Source organism: Marmota monax, unplaced genomic scaffold (genome assembly GCF_021218885.2).
Source record: "Marmota monax isolate L192 unplaced genomic scaffold, Marmota_monax_Labrador192_F-V1.1 WCK01_AAM20220418_F8-fsc00014, whole genome shotgun sequence".
NCBI lineage: Eukaryota > Metazoa > Chordata > Mammalia > Rodentia > Sciuridae > Marmota > Marmota monax.
In genome coordinates this window covers 31,860,334-31,883,582 of record NW_026695222.1, presented here as the reverse complement: position 1 = coordinate 31,883,582, position 23,249 = coordinate 31,860,334, and the positions used below count along the sequence as shown (strand labels likewise).

Below are 23,249 nucleotides of genomic sequence, written 5' to 3'. Positions count from 1 at the left end.
GTGTGTTGGACACAGTGAACCTGTATTCAGGGTTCCATTTTGTTTTGTCTTTTGAGATGAGGTCTCACTGTGTTCCCCAGACTGGCTTTGAAGGCAGCATCCTGCCTCAGCTTCCCAGGTAGCTAGGACTACAGGTGTGCTCCACCATGCCCCAGCTTGGGTTCACTTTTTAAATTTTCCACAAGCCCCATGGAAAATTTAGGCTGTAGGAAGTTAAGTCATCAGCTCAGAGATGCACAGGCAGTAAGTGGTGGCCCTGAGCTTCAAATGCCCTTTCCCTGCACCCAGGGGAGGAGGGTGTGTGGTTTCCAGCAGCGGAGATGGCTCTGGGATGGGATTCTAGAAACCCTGCTCCCAGCTGCAGGAGGGGTGGCCCCTCACAGGTAGTGCTGCTGGAGCCCTCCCCCTCCGCGTCAGGCATGCAGGACAGGCCTTCCTCCCAGCGGGAGGTGAGCCTGTGTCCACTGCAAGTTTTTAGGGCGCTGGCCTAGAGATGGAGGCTGTGCTGGCACCTGGAGCCTGGCTCCCGCTTCCCCTGTGTGAGGGGCAGCTGAACAGCGGAGAGGGAGGGTCTGCCTTGACCCCACCCTGCAGGCCCTTCAGAGGCCTTGTTCTGGAAGGAGCCCCCGCTGTGGGGCTGGCTAGCTCTCTGCCACAGGGAGGCTTTTCTTTTCTGTTCTTTCTTGTTTTATTTTAAATCTTGGTCCAGGTTTGACTTACCTGTAGTAAACGTACCTATTCCAAGTATACATTCTGTGGACGTTGACAACCATATGCAGTCACATTGCCACCACAGTCAACATGTGGAACGTTCCATCTCCCCACAGGGTTCCCTTATGCCCTCAGGCTGTCCAAGCCTGGCACGCCCTGACCTTCTGGTCACTGGAGCTTCGCCTTCTCCACATGGTGGTGAAGGAGCTCGCGTGTCTTTGGTCTCAGGACTCATTTCCTTCACTTGTGCTGTTCCTGAGAAGCGTGTGTGTTCTCGCACATCAGTAACTTAAACGCTTCTTGGCACCACAGTCTGCTGGCCATTCACCATTTGAAGGACATTTGGGTCTTTCTACCTTTGGGACTATGAACGTGTGTGCATGTTTCTATTTATCTTGGGTTAAATATCAGGAGGAAGGTTGTGGGTCATATGGTAAATATATATTTTGCTTTGTTAGAAACCTGCCAAGTGTTTTTCAAAGTGCTGTATCATGTCACATTCCCACCAGGATGTGACAGAGTCCAGTTCCTTGATGACTCTTATTTTAATTTTTAAAAAGCTTATCCCTCCCAGAAGAGGCATGGCCATTGGGTTTGGATGTGCCTGGGTGTGGTTCTCTGGGGATTCCTCTGGGAAGCCCCCTGGAGATTTTTGGGTTGATAGTTTAGGTGTGTATAGCCTTCATTGAACTGGTGATTTCTTTACCTATTTCTTCAGGTTTTCTTTTCTTCTCTCTGCCCCCCTGTTGGGACTCCAGTTATGACTGCATGTGTGCTACTGGCCCACAGTGTGCTCTTTCTTTTTTTTTAGTCATACACATATTTAAATATAGAGATACTATTTATATATACACACACATATACATATGTGATTTATTTTAGTTAGTTTCTACCAGTGTGTCTTCAAGTTCACTGATCTTTTCTTCTGCCATTTGGGTATCTGTTAATCCTATTAGTGTATTTCTCATTTTAGCTATTGTGTTGTTTCATCTACAGAAGTTCTCTGTTTTTTGGGTTTTTTTGTTTTTTGTTTTTTGTTTTTTGGTAGATGGACACAATACCTTTCTTTCTTTCCTTTCTTCTAAGAATTTTAACCCAGTGCCTCACACATGCCAGGCAAGCGCTCTGCCACTGAGCCATGACCCCACCCCGTTTTTATATCTTTCATTTTTCTCTTTATCATGCTCATTTTTTTCTTTGTATTCTTGAGCATATTTATAATAGGTATTTTAAAGTGCTTCTTTACCTATTCCTTCAATCTTTGTCAATTCTTGGTCTGTCCTATCAATTTGTTTGTGTTTTAGGTCATGTTTCCTATTCTTTGCTTGCTATTAATTTTCTATTGGAGGCTGGTCATTATGAACTCAAGTTTAAGATTTTACTGTCTTTTTTAATATGGTTCTGGACTTTTTTTTGTGTGTGTGGTGCTGGGGATTGAACCCACACTGGGCTACACCCCCAGTCCTTTTGATTTTGAGGCAGGGTTGCCGGGGCTGGCTTTGAACTTGGAATCCTTCTGCTTCAGCCTCCTGAGTCTCTGGAATCACATGCGCCATCACCCCTGGCCTGAGGTCGACTTAAACTTTGTTAGGACAGTTCCAGAGAAGCAGTGCTAACTAAAGCAATGCCCTGCTCAGTCCTTGGCCTCTTGTCCCATGTGCTGCGACATCACTGCTCCAGCTGGGGGGAGGCAGGCGGCTCTCAGGCCTCAGGGATTGCTGGGCCAACCTCTCAGTGGTCCTATCCTCAGCCTCTCGGAATCTCATCCTGGCAAAGGCTTCAAGGGATCTTATGGAGAATCGCAGAGCTTTTTCCGTGCAGCTACCCCAGCTCCTCCCAGAACCTGCCGGGCTCTCTGTGGTGTTGCCCTCCTGGAGTCTCAGCTGGGAGCTCTTCTTAAGTTCAGCCACCACACCTGGCTCCATCCTGGCTGTTAAGTACCTGGCACAGGGAGAACCCGCGGTGAGGTTTTTAATGGTGTGGGTGACCTGCCTTTTCCCTCTGCAGTCCATTGCCTGGAGGAGGAAGCAGGGGGAAGGGCTGCTTTCCCTGGGGGCCTCTTGTGACCTCAGGGCTTCGTTGTCAGTCCTGAGTCAGTTCACCTGGATAACTGCTCCCGGCATCTGCCAACTTTGTCTTTTCTGAACTTTGGTGCTTACTGAACATTACCTGTGAGTCACGGCCCGCCTACCTGTTTTTACCTCTGGTTCTCAAAATTATCCCCCTGCCATTAGCACTGAGTCCCTGTTGGGAAGATACATTTTATGCATCCATTTAGGGAGTGTTTTTCGTATCTTCTGTCCAAGAGGCACTGTTTTCTGATCAGAGGGAAGTGACTCCTCTGGAGTTGCTGCAGGTGCCGCTGGACAGCCGCGCAGGCCAGGAACATACGGTCAGCCCTGGGAAGGGCACTCCTCTCCTGCACTTTGCCTTTGGGCTGTGGTAATCCGGGTCTTCAGAGAGAGGTTGGATGGAGCCTCCAGATCACTCTGTGAGAGTGAAGATTCTCACTATGGAATACCGTGCAGCCACTTACTAAGTGTTGGTCCGTTTGCACTGCCGTGAAAGGAACTCCAAGAAGCATTGTGTCTCTGCTGAGTTTGGTTTTGGTACTAGAGATTTAACTCGAGCACTAGCTGAGGCTGCCTTTGAACTTGCCATCCTCCTGCTTCATCCTCCCCAGTCCCTGGGATTGCAGGCGTGTGCTACTATGCGCGGCCTGCCGGCTACCTACTTTCTAAAATGATTTTGCCCTTCTTCTTCTTCTTCTTCTTTTGTACTGGGAATTGTACTCAAGGACACCACTGAGCCACATCTCCAGCCCTTTTTATTTTTCATTTTGAGACAGGGTCTCACTAAGTTGCTTAGGACCTCGCTAAGTTGCTGAGGTTGGCCTTGAACCTGTGATTCTCCTGCCTCAGCCTCGTGAGCCACAGCACCTAGCTGATTTTGCCTTCTTAAAGAGGTAAATGTGGGCCTGGGGCTCAGCGGTAGAGCACTCGCCTGGCACGTGTAAGGCGCTGGGTTGGAGCCTCGGCACCACATAAAAATAAATAAATTAAATAAAGGTTTAAATAAAGAGGTAAATGTGTCAGCATTTCTTCCTTATAGTATTTTTTTAAATAGCCATGGCATTTAGCTCACTTAAGAGTGAGCTTAGGTCACCCTGTTCCCCTGTGGTGTTTTTCCAGCCTGTACAGGTGGCAGCTGCAGTGGATGGGGTGGTCTGGGTGGTGGTGGGACCCCTTTGCATAGGGAGGGATCATGGGGAGACACCTGAGCTGTCCCTTGGGCTCTGGAGCCCACTGCTTGCCCAGGCTCTTTCCTGTAGCCCAGAACTTGACATATGCCCCACCTGGCACTGCCCTGGGTGGGGCACTCTTCCCCGTGGGTGGCCCGTTTCCAACATCAGTAGGTCAAGCACACAGGCACAGCATCGTCCGGACTCACTTCCCAGACTGGGTTTGTTTATTCATACAGGGAATTTTTAAAGATTTGAATCAGTTGCTGTCTTTAAAAGTTGGGAAATACCCATGAGCAGCAGATTCCCGGCATCTAAAAACACAAGCAGGAAGATTGGCCGCCAACCCTCCAGGCTGCAAGCCCTTGGTAAAGAGGCCGTGTCTGCTGGGCGTGATGGTGCAGGCCTGTAATCTCAGAAACTCAGGAGGCTGAGGCAGAAGGATTGCAGGTTTGAAACCAACCTCAGCAACTTAGCAAGGCCCAACGTAATCAGTGAGATCCTGTCTCAAAACATTAAAGGAGGGGGGCTGGGGATGTGGTGGTTCGGTTTTTAAGTGACCCTGGGTTCAATCCTCAGTACCAGAAAAACGAGTGTCTTCTATGACCACCCTCCCACTGTCCACCTCCATCCTGCTGATTTTTTTGTTTGTTTGTTTGTTTTAGGGGGACACAGTATCTTTATTTTTATGTGATGCTGAGGATCCCCAGTGCCTCATGCATGCTAGGCGAGCGCTCTACCACTGAGCCCCAGCCCCAGCCCCGTTGCTGACTCTTGATTCTTTGTGTTGTTACTGGGGATTGAACCCAGGGGTGCTTACCACTGAGCCACATCCTCGGTTCTTTTTACTATTTATTTTGAGATAGTCTCACTAAATTGCGTAGGCCTCGGTAAATTGCTGAAGCTGGCCTCAAACTTGCGAACCTCTTACCTCAGCCTTCTGAGTTGGTGGGATTAGAGGCCAGCTTATTCTTTGTATTTTCAGTGTGGCCCCCAAGGAGTGTTGAGTAAACAGGCCAGCTAAACCCTTCTTTGCTGAGCCTGTCCCCCTGAAGAACTCTGGGGCAGGATGGTCCTGGGGGTAAGAGTCTCACAGGCTCCCATATGGGCTCTCCTAGTGGTCAGTCCCGAGAGAACTTCCACACTCTGTGTCAGATCCGACTGCCCGCAGCCCTGGCTTTCTAGAATAGGTATTTGATGTCCACTCCTATGGCCATGACAGCTTCTCTCTGTGGGTGGAATGACGATCGGGTGTGAGGTAACTTGTGTGGTGACTTCAGCGTGGCTCGGGCTCCTCTGGGTTGACTTTTACATCAAAGTTAGAAGCACAAAGGCCTGACCTTGCCAGAGGATTGATGGTCCCTCTTGAAGTCAGCTGGTGGAAAGAGCCCTTTCACAGCTGGGAGCCAGGATCTGTGAGCATGGGACTGAGTGGCCTAGCGGCTGCCAGCGCCACACCCGGCGCCCAGTCTTCCAGCTGAGGTGGGGTCCAGGCCACCCAGTGCTCCCTCCCTGCCCTTTCCGCATGGTGTTGCCTTTGTCTGGTTGATTTGCTCTTGTGCTGGGGTTGGACCCAGGGCCTTGCACCTGCGGAGCCTGAGCTCCACCACTGAGCCACACCCCCAGCCCATCCTTTGATGGCCTCAGTGCCTGCATTTTCTGCAAGATCAGAGGGCTCAGCTGTCCCTCCCAGTATGGAACAGGAACTTAGGGAGAGGAAAAGTGAACTTGAGAAGAACTGAAGTTTCTGTTGTGCTCACTCTTGGTCCAGTAGAGCCATGATTCAGAGGGACGCTGAGCTCCAGAGAGCTCCTGCCCCGACAGGGCAGGAGAGGAGATCTGCCCCTGGGCTTCCTCCCCAGCTCTCAGGCCTCGTGGGAAGTGTTTCTGGGCTCTTCCTGGAGGGAAGTGAAAGAGCAAAGGAATTTGCTGTTTCCTTAGAGAATGAGGGGACAAAGCGTCCCAGCCCCTCTCACGCAGCCAGCAGGCACCTGGGCCATTCAGAGAGCAGGACTTGCCAGGTTTCTTTAGGGTGTTGTGTGTACACTCAGCTCAGCAGCTGCAACGTCTGCGACACAATCCTGTCGTCTTCACCCCTGTGTAAATGGAAAGGTAGTTTAACTGACTTCTGCTTCTCCAGAAGGGCACAAGTTGAGTTAAAACTTTTGTTATAAAATATGACGTGCAGTTCGTGTGTTTTGGCATCTTGTTTGATGGCTTTTTTAAATGCCAGCATCCTTACTTGACATGGAGACCCCTTTCCTGCTACCTGGGCAGGGGTGAGCTGAGAAGAGTCAGAGCCAAGTGCCTAGGAGGGGTGCAGGGCAGGGGACAGACGGGGCACTCGGAGCCTGAGCAGCACAGGCCTTGGGCCGTGGAGAGCTTTGAAGAAGAGACGCGTCACCTGCTTAAATACACATTTTCCTCCTTACATGATGGCTGTGGGGAATTCAAAATTAAGGGGAAGTAGTTAAAAAGCCCCCGAAGCTGCCCCTTCTCCTTGTCCTCAGGCTGTCTGCCGCCCGAGCTTCACCTGCCCCACAGCCCTGGATGGCCGTGACGGTGCACACGTGGTGGGGCCGGGACAGTGGGCACTTTGCGTGGCCCGTGTTCCCTTGCCCCCTAACAGTTCACGGGTGGGTACTGTCAAGCAGACAGGCTGCGGGAAGGGAAGGAGCTCAGCCAGCGCCAGTGCCGAAGAGCCAGGGCTCGGCTCCCCGCAGCCCTGGGAGGCCTCGGGATTATTTTATTTTCCTTTTTCCTAAAGCCCTCGTGCCCCGGGCTCTGGGGCTTGCAGGAGTGTGTCGCCTGACATGGGCGCCCCGTGGCAGGTGCTGTTCTGCCGCTCATGTCTGTGCCCCTCTGTCCCTGTCCAGGCATCATGGCCATCCTGTTCTCGGGCATCGTGATGTCACACTACACGCACCATAACCTCTCCCCGGTCACCCAGATCCTCATGCAGCAAACCCTCCGGACCGTGGCCTTCTTGTGCGGTGAGTCCTCCCTGGTGGCTGGCGCCTGGGCCCTCCAGCCCTGATGGGCTTCCTGCCCTGTGGTGGGAGTTGGCGGAGATTTCCCTGCAGCAGAGGCAGAACCTCCACCAGACGCTGGGCTCCTTGCCTGTGCTGTCGCCCTGCTGTGCACCGCCAGGGCCAGCCTCGCTCCCGACAAGTGGGACATGCAATGTATTGAAGGGACGTGTCCAAAACTTCTCCTTGGAAATGATCCTGAAGAGGATCAGCTGCCCAGAGCTGTATAGGAGAAGAGTTTGGGAGATCCTGGGTGAGCTGAGCAGGCTGTGGGCCGGGGCTTTTCAGCAGATGGGCGTCTTGGGTTTCTAAGAGAGAGACACTGTCCCAGCATTCCCAGGTTCGTCCAGGGAGCCCTTTACCCACGGGCCATCCTGAAGGGTGCATTTGGGGGTGTCACATGCTGGCTGAGCTGGGCTGCACCGTGAAGAGCTGTTCCAGTTTGAGCTCCCACTTGCCTCCTCCCTGGCTCATCCCTGGAGTGACGGAGCCAGTCACACTGTCCCTTTACACTAGCCCTGAATTACTGTGCCCCAGCTGTCATCACCAGTATCCCCTGGCACTTCAGGGGCCTTGTCTCATTCTAAAGCAGTAGTTCCCTGTGGTGTTCCAGGAGGAAGGGCTGGCTATGCGGAGGCAAGGAGGCCCAGGTGAGGCCTGGTGACCTTCTGCCAGGAATTGGCGCCGGCAGCCAGGCCTCTGTATCCCAGGGCCGGTGGGTGTTTATTCCACAGTATTCCTCTCCAAAAGCCAAGGCTAAAGATTCTGACCTCATCCTCACAATTACAGGAACCTAGAACAAAACATCCATCAAATTCTATTTGGCACTAATCAATCAGATTGGCAACTTTTAAGCAAATTGGCAAGTTGGTGATATTCAGTTCTGGCAGGGTGAGTGGAAATCAAGCTATGGGAGGGGCTTCTCTTGGAGAATCTTTTGCAGTTATCTATCTGAATGTAAAAGGCACGTACTCTCTGGACCAGGCAATTCAGTCTTCAGGAATCTAACCTGTGTGCAGGGGTGTGGTGTTGTAGCTTGTAATATCAAATGGAACTAAGTATTCATCTGCAGAGGGTGGGTTAACCGTGATACACCCAGGACTAGAATTTAGACTGCCAGGGAAAAGGTAGATATGAATGTTCTGAATGTGCAGATTTGGAAAGATCACAAAAATGTTTAATAGATAAGAAAAAACCTTCAAGTAGGATAAGGGTGAGTATATTGTTCAGCTTGTGGACTCACTTTAAAAAGATACACATTTCAGGAGGCTGAGGCAGGAGGATTGCAAGTTTGAAACCAGCCCCAGCAACTTAGTGAAACCCTTTCTCAAATTAAAAAAAAAAAAAAAAATTAAAAGATATATGGGGCTGAGGCTGTAGCTCAGTGGTAGAGCGTTTGCCTAGCATGTATGAGGTACTGGGTTCGATTCTCAGCACCACATATAAATAAATGAATAAAATAAAGGTCTATATATCTAAAAAGTATATTTACAAAAGAGAGAGAGAGATATATATATACATTTGGCTGGGGTGTAGCTCAGTGGTAGACAACTTGCCTGTCATGTGTGAGGTCCTGGATTTAATCCTCAGCATGCACCAAAAAAGAAAAGATTCACGTTTGAAGAAAAAACATTACTGCAATGTTTTTAAACAGTTTTAATGCTTTATGATGTTCAGCTATTTTAAAATATAGTCCGTGTCTCCCTGGTTAATCGGCAGTTCTGGAGGTCATCAGAGTTTAAGCGGGGTGCCCAGAAATTTATAAAGTGCTTTTTCTTAAGATACACAAGTGACTGCTGGCCCACAGAAAGTCGGGGCTCCTTTGCTCTGTGGAGCAAAGCCCAGAGCTGGAAGGGGATCTCTTCCTGAAGTCCTGCTGGGCTCGGGCTGCTCTCTAACCTGCAGCAGCAGTCAATATGTTCATTCCTGTCACTTGACTGTGGCACTGGCGGGGAAGTTAACCAAAAGCCCTTTCATGCTTGTCATCTGGCGCCTGCAGCCATTTGCTCTGAACTCTTGCCACTTGGCTGCTATCAGGACCCTTGCTAAGAACAGTGCTGAGCACATGGGCAGATTTGGTTTATCATCTTCCCTGGGTGGGATGGTGTTTATTGAAGTTCGTATTTGACAGTTGACTCATTACTTTGGGAAATCCTGGAGAACAGCCCATGTAGCTAGTGTGACAGAAAAGAAAGAATCCAAGCACAGTTTGACCAGAATATGGGTTGCAGTATTTTCCAGAAAATGAAAAGAAAGTGCCTTATTGGCTCATGACTTCTGCATGTTTGCTTAATAGTTTTGTGCTGTATTGGAAGAAAATAGTTGGGGCTGAATAATCCATTCTTTGGTTTGTTTCAGAAACATGTGTGTTTGCATTTCTTGGCCTGTCCATTTTTAGTTTCCCTCACAAGTTTGAAATTTCCTTTGTCATCTGGTGCATAGTAAGTATTTTCCTTGTTTTTTTTTTTTTAATTTAAATACTTATTTGTAGATCAATAACATGTTCTGGATTCATTTATGTAACTGTTAACTGTTCAGAGTCAACAGCTACATAGACACACTTATGTTTTTAAAGTCTCTTTTGTTAAAAATCATAAACAAGGGGGACGGGGTGGGGGTGGGGGGATTGAAATTAAGTGGCTGAATAACCCTGGAAAAGGACTTGTGCATAGTTTTTTGTTTTTTTTTGTTTTTGTTTTTGTTTTTTATTTTTATTTTTTTTTCATAGTTTTTAATTTTCAGTGCACTTGAATGTTACGGTCTCTCCTAAGAAGAACAAACTCATATATATATATTTTTTTCTTTTTTTTTTTTGTGGTGCTGGGGATTGAACCCAGGGCCTTATGCATGCAAGGCGAGCACTCTACCAACTGAGCTATATCCCCAGCCCGAATTTATACAATTTTATGTTAGGTGATAAAAGCAGACTTCAAAATTGATTATGCAACCTGTTATAACCATGTATGTAAGAAAATACTGATGGGGCTGGGGCTGGGGCTCAGTGGTGGAGTGCTTGCCGAGCATGTGGGAAGCACTGGGTTTGATTCTCAGCACCACATATAAATAAATAAATAAAATAAAAATCCATTAACGTCTTTTAAAAAAAAAAAAAAAAAAAAAAAACTCTCATAGTACTTTTTTTTAAAAAAAGAAAATACTGACAAATGTTCACAGCAGTTGTTAAAATGGGGATGATTTTTTTCTTTGACCTTTTTCTGGAAAATTTATAATGGATGTATACTGCCTTCTTACTGCAGTTTTTTTTTTTCCCCCCAAATGTGCCTATTTATAAGCATGACCTTAGATAGTGGTTAAAGTAAAGATTACCAGACCCTGGGTGACTTCCTCAGAATCACCCAGGGGAGTTACCCAGGTGATGCTTATGACATGGAAACAGGGTTATAATTGGGCTGAGGGTGGCAGTAAAACAATTGAAATATACCTTTAAGAAAGAAGAGAGAGGCTGGGCCCAGTGCTGCACATTCCTGTAATCCTAGTGACTCATGAAGCTCAAGCAAGAGGAATGCAAGTTCAAGGCCAGCCTCAGCAACATGGCAAGACACTGTCTCAAAATAAAAAGTAAAACAGGGCTGGGCACATGGCTCAGTGGTAAAGCACCCCAGGTTCAAATAAATAAGGAAAGGGGAAATGTAATCATCTACAGCAGAATGGAATCCTTTTGGGGACTGGGAGGGAAAATAAATGTTTAGCATTTGAAAGAAAGGTCCAGCTCCCTCAAGCATCTGATTCAAGTGACAGCAGAGACCGCTAGCATTTGGGCATCTGGCCCAACACCTCCAGGTCCTTGCCTGCGTTTCTCCTTTGGTCTCTGTTTCTTCAGTTCGGGCTCATTCTTTTTCAGCCCAAGGCCCAATAGCTGATCTATACTCTTAAGTCCTAATTTAATCTTTTTGGGTCTCTCATTAATTTCAAGCATTTACAAGACACTCCTTCCTGTTGGAGTGTGGCATAATTGTTTTTTGTTTATTGCCAGTTCCACTTAAAACCCAGCTATTAGGAAGCAGACTTTATTAAAGCACTTTTACCTACCAAGTGCAAACTGGTAAGGACCTCCTGCTTAGCACCCAGGAGAGCCGTGGAGGACATAAGGAACCCTAGGGAAAGATGTCCTCCCTGACATCTGGGTTCTTCTCTCTGCCTTTCACTTGGCCGGAGCTTGTTGCTGTTTGTCAGTTGTCTGTCCTCCAAACTCAGGTTTCAGGACAAGAGAACAGCAGCAAAAGCCTTTTACAGAAAGTACAGTGGCCGTTACTGTCCTTGGTCAAGGGACCACCTTTGGTTAAACCTGAAACAAAGTGTAGGAGCTGAGATTGGATGTTACGGTGAACTTGGGAGGTGACTGTCCTAGCCATGGGCTGGGAGGAACATGGGAGGACACCCCAGGCAGTGGCTCAGTCCCCCCAAGCACCAGGCACAGGCTGGCCCTGTGGCTAGCAGAGCCCCTGTTTTGTTAAGGTAGTGATAGTTCCACCCTCACACCCAGCTCAGTGGTCTAGACTGTGGGCTTTGGGGTCTGACCAGGTTCACACCTTGGATCTACCTCTTCCTGCCCAGTCAGCTTCACTCAGTTCCTCGGCTTGCCTCAGTTTGCTTGTCTGTAAAATGGAGGTAGCACCCACTCCATAACACTGCTGCAAGATTCAGATACAGGCAGATAGGACACGTGAAATGTTTAGCACAGCCCCTGGCACTGGACCGCTGGATAATTGGGAGCAGTCGTTGTTAACCTGACCCTCTGAGGCGTACCACTCAAAGCACACTCAGGTCATGTTTGTTAAGAGAAATAAACTAAATAGGATTAAAATACATTCATGTGGAGGCTGGGGTTGGCAAGATTCAAGCTTTACATAAAGCTATATTTTGTTTGGTTTTTACCTTTTCTTTTTGCAGTACTGGGGATCAGGGCCTTGCTAAGTAACGCTCTGCCACTGAGCTCCATCCCCAGCCCACCCCATACAGCTATTTTTTTTTAAATATATATATATTTTTAAGTGTAGATAGACACAACACAATGCCTTTATTTTTATGTGGTGCTGAGGATCGAACCTGGGTCCCGCCCGTGCTAGGCGAGCGCTCTACCGCTGAGCCACAATCCCAGCCCCATAAAACTATTTTTCGTTAAGACTAAATGCCTTTGGAGATGGTGGGAACTAAAAGCCATAGCAACGGGCTAGGCCGTGTGTGGCCCCCTTGTTTTCTTTCTGCTCAAAGAAAAATGCCCAGGTAGGTCTTCTCAGTCCTTCCCTCCTTGTCCTGAGGAGCGTGGTCCCTGTGGCTGAGGTAGAAACACCTGGTTTATCCCTCCAGAGTTTGCCCCATGGGGAGGATTAGTGCAGACCTGTCCCATGGTGGCCACCATCGGAGGCAGGTTGCCCTGAAGTTGCATTCTGGATGTTTCTGCAAGGCCTTTGGCTTCTGTTCTGCTGTCATTACCAGAACCCTCATTGACACTTATTGGTCCTTTCTTCGGACTTTGGAACCAGGCGGGCATGATGATGCTGTGCACCTGTGATCCCAGAGAAAACGGAGCCACAAGGGTCATCCAGGCCTGTGTCTCTAGCCACCCACTGCTGCCTCTGCCTGGTGTTGTACCATTCACACCTTTCATGGCTGAGGGGGGCTGGTGCGTGGTGACAGGTGTGTTTTTGGTCTGCGTTGACTTGGGCAAACTGGGACCTGAAGAAGCTGACGTGTCCCTCTGGGACTTGGCTCTCTGCTGTTAACAGGTGCTCGTGCTGTTCGGCAGAGCCGTCAACATTTTCCCGCTTTCCTACCTCCTGAACTTCTTCCGCGATCACAAGATCACCCCGAAGATGATGTTCATCATGTGGTTTAGCGGTAAGTCAAATCTTGAGTAAATGGATGAAAAATTTTTATAATAAAGGTGCACACCAGCTGGGGAGAACCTGAAGCCACCTGCTAGAAATCCTGAAAGCCAACGTGCCTCATAAGCCAAAATTAATAAAAGCTCCCACTTGGCCAGGTGCCGTGGCACTCACGCGTAATCCCAGCAGCTGGGGAGGCTGAGACAGGAGGATCACAAGTTCAAAGCCAGCCTCAGCAAAGGGGCGGCGCTAAACAACTCAGTGAGACCCTGTCTCTAGATAAAAAATAGAAAATAGGGCTGGTGATATGGCTTAGTGGTCAAGTGCCCCTGAGCTCATTCCCTGGTACCCACCCCCAAAAAACTCCCATTTAACGGCCCCTACTGTAAGCCAGGCCCCTACCAGATGCGACCTGGCCACAGTAGCCTGAGATCTGGGGGACAGAGGGCATGCTTGGGATCCTGTGACCACAGGAGACAGAGCCAGGGTATGCCCTTCCTTTGTCCACCCCTCTCCTGGACAGGCCAGTGAGCCCAGGGGTGACCAGGCCAATTCTGGTTTTCTAGGCTGAAGTCATAATGGCTCAAAATAAAAGAGGTAGAAGTTAAAATTCTCACGGACCACGTGGTGATTCTCTGTCTTCCAGGGCTGGGGTGGGGCCCAGGCCCAGCACATGCAGGCAAGGCTCTGCCACCATCCACGCCAGGCCTGTGTGCTAATGCTGGGTGTTTCTTCCTTCAGTCACAGAGTTCTGACGCTCTCATTCAGAGTCTCAGCTGCCATTCCATCATGTTTCTCTACTTCCTCAAGGATGGAAATGACTCTATAAATCTTTGGCTCCTAGAGAACCGGGTCCTCAGCCATCTTTAAATTTATTTTTGAACAACACATAGAGTTCTCTGTGCTTTCGTGTTTAAATATTATAATTGAAACATTTCCATGTGGGTTGGATACAGCAACATGCTTTATAATGTTCTCTCTGGCCGCACAAATGGAAATTTGTCTCAGATTTCTCTTTTTTCAAAAAACGTGTGTGTGTGTGTACACGCATGGACTCATATACAACGAGAGAAGCTCAATTTTTTCTTTTTTTTAATTTTTATTTTTTTTTAGTTGGACACAATACCTTTATTTTATTTATTTTTATGTGGTGCTGAGGATCGAACCCATTGGCCACCCCTGCCAGGCGAGCGCTCTGCCACTGTGCCCTGGCCCCAGCCCCAGTTTTTTCTTAATCCTTTTTGCCAATGAAGAAAAACTCTTTTCGTGAACATACTTTATATACAAAGATATGAAAAATTGTGCTTTATATGTGTAATAAGAATTGCAATGCAAAAAAGAAAAACGAAAAACTCTTTGGAGTAGTCGATCCCAGGGCGTGAAAATCTCCCAAGAAAATCCAAGAACTGTGTCAGATAGTTCACAAAGCCACGGGGGCTCCATATTTGGGAGTGAGGGCAGGAGGACAGCTGCTGCAGAGCCACGTGTTGGGGGTGAGGCCAGCTGACCTCTGATAGCCCTTCCTCTATGATTTCCGGGTCTTTCTGGATCCTCTTTGAGGACTTTGCCTCTCTGGCTCCGCCCATTCCCATTTCAGCCTCTTCTCTTTCCCAGGCTTCAGCTCAGTCCCATCCCTGTCCCCTCCTCCACCATGGCCACCTGGGGCAGGCCACCCTCACTCACTGTCTCCACTTCTTCATCTCCTGTCCAGCACCCCGGAACTGGCCTTACCTGGTCACCGGTGCCACCTGCAGCCAACCTGCTGGGCCCAGTCAGCCCCCGCCCTAGCCACCTCCTGGCTTTAGGCTCCCTCTGCTGCCCACACTGCCTGAGCCCGCAGGCCCCTTGCCCTCTCCCCTGTGGGGTCTCCTCAGGCTCCGGCCAGCACCACCTCAGGACATAGCCCAGCCCTGCTGTGCTCGAGGTCATCACTCCCTGGGGAGCTCGGGGTTCATCGGGCTCCCCTGAGCAGACCTTGCCGAGTGCCTCCCTGGATGTCGTGGGGCCAGCATGGCCTCACTGAGACAGGTCTAGGGCCGCTAGGCTCGCAGCGCTGGCTGGGCAGTAGGGGAAGCACATCCCTTGGCTTCATCCTCTGCCTCTGGACCCTGCCTGTGTCCCTCACCACCCGCGGCCCCATCCTGGACCTGTGTGGGCCCTGCGCTGTCTCTGCCCCGCCCTCCCTCTCCGCACTCAGCATCTCCTGCGTCCTTGTTGATGGTCACTCCTCCCAGGCACTCTGGAAGCTCCCAAGGGCAGGGGCAGGGCCACCTGTGTCTGGCTGTGGGGTGCCAGAGTGGCCAGAAGTTTCTGACTGAGTGAAGGGCTGTCTCCTGCTCAGTCCACACCCTTGTCACTCCCCAAGAGCCTGTCACCACCACCAGGCAGCCAGAGCCCTGCCAGCACTGCCAGGGGCTCAGCACAGGCAGCCTCCTCAGATTCAGGGGGCACCTCCCGACTGCAGCCTGTGCTGCTGCTGTTCATGGTGGCCCCGGGTGGGACGAATGTGCTCTGGCCTGGCTCCTCAGTGTGTGGTGGAGCGCACTGGAGACTGCTGTGCACAAAGCCCTAGGCCTGGGGCGCCCGGGAGCGCTTGGCCCACAGCAGCCAGCATGAGTCACAGGCCTGGTGGCCTCCCTGCACAGGCACCTGTGCCTTGCAGCCTAGCGGGTCAGTGGCCTCACCACATGTCTGTAGCCGTGGAGCGGGTGGAGGGGCACCACCCCGTCCCCACTCCTCTGCAGCCTGCGTGGGCTGTGGTGCAGGCAACCTGCCGGGCAGCCGCTGCTGCTGCCTCCCCACACTCCCCTGACCACCCTGCCGCCCCCAGGCCTGCGGGGGGCCATCCCTTACGCCCTGAGCCTGCACCTGGACCTGGAGCCCATGGAGAAGCGGCAGCTGATCGGCACCACCACCATCGTCATCGTGCTCTTCACCATCCTGCTGCTGGGCGGCAGCACCATGCCCCTCATCCGCCTCATGGACATCGAGGATGCCAAGGCACGCCGCAGGAGCAAGAAGGACGTCAACCTCAGCAAGACGGAGAAGATGGTCAGTGCCGGCCGGGTGGGGCGGGGGCAGGCGTGCTGGGGACCCGCTGGTTGCCGCCTGCTGCCAGAAGGCAGGGAACAACCTGGCTTCTAGGGTGCCCTGCATCTCCATGATGCACAGGTGTGCGCTCGCAATACACATGCACGGGCATGCATCGCGGAGCACAGTGCAGTCACTGTGCTGAAGAGGAACTGGAGTTCTGGAGCAAGGCACTTTGGGGTGGACAGGCTGTCCGGACTCGGGGTTTGATGAGGCCACAGAGGCCACGGACAAGCTCTGGTACTTCCCTCTGGGGCCCTGGGGGCATTCCTCCCCTGCTAGTAGCAGAGCCACCTCTTGGGACCCAGGGCTGGAAGGTTTCAAAATCATGTTGTCTGCTGAAAACTTCCTGTTGGGGGCTGGAGGACAGGGAGGGCATGACTAGGGCTGGAGGGGTCCAGGGCCCGCTGCAGTCCAGCTGAGAATCCTGTTCCCTGCCCACCTCTGCTTCCTGCAAGCCACCCTCTGGGCCAACAGCCCTGGTGCCTCCCTGCCGTCCTGTGCAGAGGTGGGCCTGCTGACCTCCCTGCAGGCTCCTGCATCCCGCCCCCACCACGTTTCAGGAAATGCATCTTATTCTGGTTCCCATATTTGAGGCCACTGGTAACTGGTCACAGAAATCTTTCCCTGTTGGTCTAACATGGCGGTCAGGCCTGGGTGGTTCTGGGACTCGTCCCCACACTGGGCCTCAGCCAGGGCTGTGCTACTGGAAGGAAGCTTCCATGGCCAGGCAGGGCTCTGCAGGGCTCTTCGCAGCTCCCAGGCCTCTCTCCCCACCCACCAGCTTTCTTATTTGTTCTGAACACAATCTCTCATGGGGGTCAGACATTTGCTTGAGTATCAGAATGGACGGCAGGCTCGTCACAAGGTTACCACGAGGGTCTTAGAGGACTAGAGGAGGCCCCCCAAAATGGTCATTTCTTACAAGTTGCTGCTGCTGCCACCACTCCTGGAGAGCCAGCTGGCTGAGGGCCAGGAGGGGTCCTCAGGGGGACTGCTGCGGGGCCTCTCTCGGGTGCAGGCATGTGCCTGTCTCGGGCCATCCTGAGTACCTGCAGGAAGCAGATGCTCTCCTGGTCCCCATTTTGCCTCTAGGAATGCTGAGGCACAGGAGAGTCCCACTCACCCAGCTGAGGTCCCACAGCTCCCACAATCTAAGCTCGAAGTCACCACTTTCTCTTTTTTTTTTTTTTATATTTATTTTTAGTGGTAATTGGACGCAATGCCTTTATTTTTTATTTATTAATTTTTATGTGGTGCTGAGGATCAAATCCAGTGCCTCGCACGTGCTAAGCGATCGCTGTACCTCAGAGCCCCAGCCCCAGCCCTCGAAATCGCCACTTTCTACATTGGTGGTCCTCACAGTGGGGTCCCAGACCAGCAGCATCACTGGGCACTTAGACCTGCACATTCTCGGGCCTCACCCTAGACTTACTGAGACAGAAACTGCGGTTCCTGCCCAGTGTTTTGGGGTTCAACAAGCCCTCCAGGTGATGCTGACGTGGGCCACAGTGTCCGAAGGCACTTCCTTCGCCCCTCTCCCGAGCCTGCTGGAGGCGAGGTGGCGGACTGGCAGGCACTTTCCATGGCTTCGTCCGACTTCCTCCGGCAGAGCAGAAACTCCTGCTTCCCAGTGCTGCTGGCCTTTGGGCCTCCTGGCCAAGGGTGGCTGTTGGTGAGGCTTTGGGGAGCGCAGGAAGATGCACAGTGCCTGAGACCTAGGTCCTCCCTTCCGGAGCCACTCTTTTCTTCACCCCTCTCTGGAGCTGTTCTCCCCTCTCCCCTGCTCTGACTTGACTCGCCAGGAGGTGTCCCTGGCATCCATGATGTTCTTAGAGACTGTCGTACCTCCCGTGGGCTCCCAGGAGGCTGTTTGTACCCACATTCACCCTGCCTGGGTGTGAGGCACTTCGGGTTGGGGACACTGGTGACCTGGGGCAGAAGCCTGTAGGTAGTGGTGTGGGGCTTCCAGTTAGTGCCCGCTGACGCATCCGGCTGCCTTGTCCCCCAGGGCAACACCATCGAGTCCGAGCACCTATCGGAGCTCACCGAGGAGGAGTACGAGGCCCACTACATCCGGCGGCAGGACCTCAAGGGCTTCATGTGGCTGGACGCCAAGTACCTGAACCCCTTCTTCACACGGAGGCTGACACAAGAGGTGGGACCTTGCCTCCCCTCAGGAGGGCTGGCCGAGGGCTGGGGGAGGGAGTGTCGCGAGGGCGCCTCCCGGGCTGGGTGTGGGTGCAGCTGCTGTTTCCCTGGGCTGCGGATTTGCTCTTCACTTGGTAACAGCCTGTTCACGTGTTAGGTTTTCCTGGTTGATGGCTCCAGGCCTTGATCAGCTGTTGAAGCTGGGCTAAGTTTCAGGCAGGCCAGGGCCTCAGGGAGCCATGGTGCACTGCTAGGCGGTGTGGACGCCCTGTGCTAGGGCTGGGGCTCTTCCAGCCGCCCAGCACCTTCTGCTGCTCAGGCCGTGGTGCCAGCTGTCAGCACGCTGCAGCACCACCTTGCATCCCAGCCACCTGCAGGAGACAGCCGTGGTCTCCCTGACATTGAGGAAACTGAGGCCCAGGGAGTAGCCCCCGCTCCAGCCCAAGAGGCCACACAGCCAGCATGAGGATAACTCTAGAGGCTGCAGGGGCTTGGGGGTTTTTTTGTTTGTTTTTTGGGGGATGCTGGGAATTAAACCCAGGGGTGCTCTACTGCTGAGCTCCATCTTTGGCCATTTTTCTTTTGGGGAGTTGGTGGGGTCACTGGGGATTGAACTCAGGGGCACCCGATCACAGAACCACATCCCCACCCTGCTTTGTGTTTTATTTAGAGACAGGGTCTCACTGAGTTGCTCAGTGCCTCCCTTTTAATCTTCTAAAAGCAAGAGGTTTGAACCCACGATCCTCCTGCCGCAGCCTCCTGAGCTGCTGGGATTACAGGCATGAGCCACCACGCCCAGCTTTATTTTTCATTTTGAGCCAAGGTCTCACTAAGTTGCTGAAAGGGGCAGAGGTGCCACATTTTTATCCTCACACCATCTGCCTCCTCACCTCCTGTTTCTCAGGGGTCCCTCCTGGTGCCCCCAAAGCTGGCTGCTTAACACTGTGCCGTTGCCTGGTGCCTTGTCCTGCGCCCCCCAAGCCCAGGGGAAGCCCCTCCTCCACACTGACCAGGTTCATCTCATCTCCCGCCCCAGGACCTCCATCATGGGCGCATCCAGATGAAGAGCCTCACCAATAAGTGGTATGAGGAGGTGCGCCAGGGCCCGTCGGGCTCTGAGGACGACGAGCAGGAGCTGTTCTGACCCTTCTGGCAGACAGGGCCCAGGCGGGCCTTGCCACCCACAGACACCGAGCGTGGCCCTGGAAGTATTTGCACTTGGCAGCCTCTTCAGGGTGTCAGAAGGAGAGTGACGCGTGGCTGCGGAATCTTCTTAGCCCGCAGTTTTCCAGGCCTTTGGAAACTCTCATCTCCCCACTCCTCACTGAGCAGGGCCTCCATAGAGTGGAGTGGCCTCTGTCATGGGTAGTGCCCCCTCCTGCTTTGGCAGCCCCTGTGCAGCCCCTAAGAGAGCGGTTCGGCCTGGACAGGGAAGCTCGAGCCAGGGCCTGCAGGGAGCGCTGAGCCTGGAGCCTGGGGGTCAGGGTCTAACCCTCGTGCAGGCTTGGAAAGCCAGAAACCTCAACCCCCTGAGAAGGAAAAGCTGAGCGACCCTTTTTCTTTACCTCTGATTGGCACCTCACCGCCTGTCTTCCCGGGGCAGGCAGCTGCTGCCCTGCTCGGGGCGTATCGTGAATGTTTACACTGGTGCCCACCTTGAGGCTGGGCCCTTCTTAGAGCCTGGTTGAAAGCTGCAGCCCTGGGTCTCAGGCTGGGGCATTGGGCTCTTTTGTGGGGTCAGAGCGCCCCCTAGAGAGAAGCTGGAAAATGGTGTCTGCGGCCAGCCATGGCTGCCTTGATTCTGTTTCAGTTCATGCACTTTTACCAAGTCCAGGAGTCTGGTAGCCTCCTGCCTCGGCCGGCATCCCATCTCCCTCGCTGGGTCCTGCTGCTCCGTTGTTCTCGGTCATCCAGCCGAGGTCCTTTGCCAGCTGTATGTCCACCTGCCATTACCTGCTGCCACCTTCACTGCTGTGTAGGGTTCTATTCTCTTCAGTTCCCTACCATCTTGGTTTCTGTCCGTCTCCCGTGCTGGGGTGCCAGCTCCCCACCCAGAGGTACCATCTCGGGCCCTGCCTCCCCTGCCGCCTCAAGCTGCCAGTCGTTTCCGTGTGACCCACACCCCGTTCCCACCCACCTTTCGTGTAACTGCTCCACTACGCCCATCCACAGGCGTGGACAGCGTTCCCCTATGGCTCTGGGTCCCAGCTGGAGTCGAGAGCAGAACCCTCAGGTGATTCAGTTCATCACGGGCATGTCCTTGGCTCTCAGTGGGACACTGTGGGCCCACAGTCTGTATGGGCCAGCATGCCTTGGAGTGGTAGAAGGTGTATTTCTCTGTCTTGTGCCCCAGGCAGGGTGACTCTGGAATCAGGAAGGACCGACCGCAGACCCCCTAGGATTCTTTTTTTTTTTTTTTTTTTTGAATTTTTTAATATTTATTTTTTAGTTTTCGGTGGACACAACATCTTTGTTTGTATGTGGTACTGAGGATCGAACCTGGGCCGCACGCATGCCAGGCGAGCGTGCTACCGCTTGAGCCACATCCCCAGCCCCCCCCCTAGGATTCTTGCCAGGCCCAGCCCTCACTGCTCACCTTGCCCAGAACTTGTCGCCGTCAGGCAGGAAGCCGCGCTTGCTTTTATGCATGAGAAGTGAGTTTGTGCTTGATAGAGCTACAGCGTGGTCTTTTCCTTCCTAGAGTCCCACACCTTGACCCCATAGTTCAAGCCATCCCATTGCCTTGCATAATTTTGTTTTCCACCATTTCTTTGCTGTGGAAGAAGAGGTCAGAGAAGAAGGGGACCTTCGCCCTTGCTTGAGAATAGGCAGGGAGCTGAGACCAGATTGATCTCTTAGCCCAGCTCAGAGCTAATTTTTCTCCCCTGAAATCCAGGGTCTGATATCAGAGATGAAGGTTGTTTGGTTGTTTTGCAAGCTCAGTAACTTGCCAAGATTTTCTTTTTTTAATCTTAATTTATAGATGAAGCAATGAGACAGAAGGAGTCTTCTCAGTTCAGACTATTGTCATCAGGTCCAGTGGCCCAGCCACATCATGCCTTGTCCTCCCACTTTTTGCTGAGACCTGAGAATGTCATGGTGGGGAGCATCTGTGGGGTTTGGTAGAAAGGCCACCAGGCTTTGCTGGTGGGGAGGGTGAGACCTTTCCTGGGCGCTACCAGCACTAGCCTGGGTCTCCTGTGAGTCTCCTCTGCCCCCTGCTGGTAAGTGAGGGTTTAGCAGCCTGGAAGGGCAACCCGAGAGGTGAGGGTGACCGGCTTCGATTTGTAGTAAGCAGAAGGCCCTGCAGGTGTGTTTTTCAGGTGGAGTATCACTTCAGGCGGGAAATAAACGTAGAAGATATAAAAGGATCCAGTTTTGCTATACCTTCCCGCCTGCTTCAGATCTAGCCAAGAGACAGGACAGCTGTGGCTCAGAAGGTATTGCTTTAGAGTGAGGTAAGAGCCATGAGTGCCCCTGGGAATGCTGGCCCTGTAGCCAGTAAACCAAGATGTGCCACAGCAGGCCTGTGCCCCCGACACCCCACTTCCTGGGATAAATCGTACACTCAGTGCCACCTGTGGTTGTAGGACCTCTTGGAACAACCACACCCTGCAACTTGAGATTGGAGTCCTCAGGAGCTTTTCCTGAGTCCCCAGAGGTCAAGTCAGCTGTGGGCTGGACCAGGCTGGGGACGGCTCAGCCCATTGGTGCCCAGCCTCTCAGCCCAGGAGCAGAGCCGAAGCCCTCCAGTCCTCAGCCCAAGCCACCGGCCCTCTCACAATGGGGCTGTAGCAGGGCCCTGCCTGGCCCAGAACGTGGCAGCCGCAGTCAGTGCAGACGTCCTCTTTTGCCGTATATGCCTTTGTGTGCGGTGGATGCCAAGACGGGCAAGTGGGGGCCTCCTTGACACTGGCCAGATATCCCTATCCCTCAGCAAGACCTGGCCTCCTGAGTCTTGGTCCCTGTTTCCATGGACCCACACCCTGGCAGAGCTCTCAGCAGGGTAGCTGTTACCAGGACCTCACTAGCTTCGCAGTCCAGGGACTGGCAAAGCCCAGGTAGAGAGTTGCCCCTGATTCCAGCTGGAGGATCTCACAGCTCTCTGCTGTAGGGTAGGATTTTAAAATACAAAATAGGGTCCCCTCCCCATTCCCTCCAAAATGCAGCCATGTGTTTCCCCTGCTGGTTGGAGCGTCAGAAGCTGAATCTGAGATGTTCCCAACACTGCAGCCAGAGTCATTAGGGTGTCCTCCCAGGACCCCACCTCCAGGGCCCAGGCCTAAGTACAGGCTCCCAGAGAATAAGGAGCTAGCTCCTTGCCGGTTCCTGCCGTTTCTCAAATGCATATTCATGGGCCACAAAGGAAGGACTTTCTAACATGGCCTGCCCCATCCCATTTCCCCACCATCCCAGGGCCCTTACCCACGGTGTGGACTCTCAGCTCTGCAGGCAAGAGGCTGCTGGGAGCCCCTCGGGGCTGTGGGACTGGAAGGAAAAAATGTGTTTGGTGGCCAGAGGAAAGAAGCCACTTGCACATGACAAGGGAGGGATGGTTGGGAGGCCCCAGCTTCCACCAGAGGCTCCAGTGCCCTCCGCTGCAGTTCCCACAAGGCCAGATCTATTCTCACAGCCAATAGGAGTCTTGTATTTTTTTTCATATTTTCTCTAAAAATTAAGGTGTGTGTAATTAAGTTTGGGTTTTTTATTGTTGTTTATTTTTTATTTAAGGACCCCAGGGAGGAAAAAACAATTAAACAGGGACCACTGGGGCCAGGCATTGGGGGCCCTGGCTGCAGGGGATGGTGGCTGCATTGGGTGGGGCGGCTGTGCTGCTGGGCCCCTGCTTGTCTCCCTGGACTGAGGATTCAGGATCGGAAAAGTCATGTCACTGGATATTTATTTAGAAATAAAAATGCTGCCGAATCCGAACGGGCTTCTGTGTCCGTGTTCCCGTGGCTTTGCACATACAGGTCCTGCACTCCTGGGCTCACTCTGGTCACACAGCTTCTTGGGCCAGCAGCGAACAGTCCCGTGAAGGGCAGTGCCTGGCAACGGGGACTTGGTGTGACGAGGGCCAGGATCTGGTTCCTGCTTCTGCCCCCAGGAGAAATATGAGGCCGAGGTGGCCGCCTGGGCTTCTCACGGGTACAGGAGCCCGTCTCCCAAGCTGGTGGCAGG

The 23,249-nt window shown here is 52.3% G+C and overlaps 1 protein-coding gene across 3 annotated transcripts in view; it reads left to right on the top strand.

Moving 5' to 3' along the window:
* Slc9a8 (solute carrier family 9 member A8) overlaps nt 1–23,000 on the top strand; it is a 75,148-nt gene extending 52,148 nt beyond the window's left edge. For all 3 annotated transcript variants that reach the window (XM_046433192.2, XM_046433191.2, XM_046433193.2), the window contains 6 exons: nt 6,829–6,945; nt 9,340–9,422; nt 12,729–12,840; nt 15,658–15,878; nt 17,929–18,075; nt 19,105–23,000. In XM_046433192.2, coding sequence (XP_046289148.1) covers nt 6,829–6,945; nt 9,340–9,422; nt 12,729–12,840; nt 15,658–15,878; nt 17,929–18,075; nt 19,105–19,212 — 788 coding nt within the window. In that variant the 3' untranslated portion in view covers nt 19,213–23,000. The remainder of the gene's footprint in view (nt 1–6,828; nt 6,946–9,339; nt 9,423–12,728; nt 12,841–15,657; nt 15,879–17,928; nt 18,076–19,104) is intronic.
* The last annotated feature ends 249 nt before the right edge of the window (nt 23,001–23,249 follow it).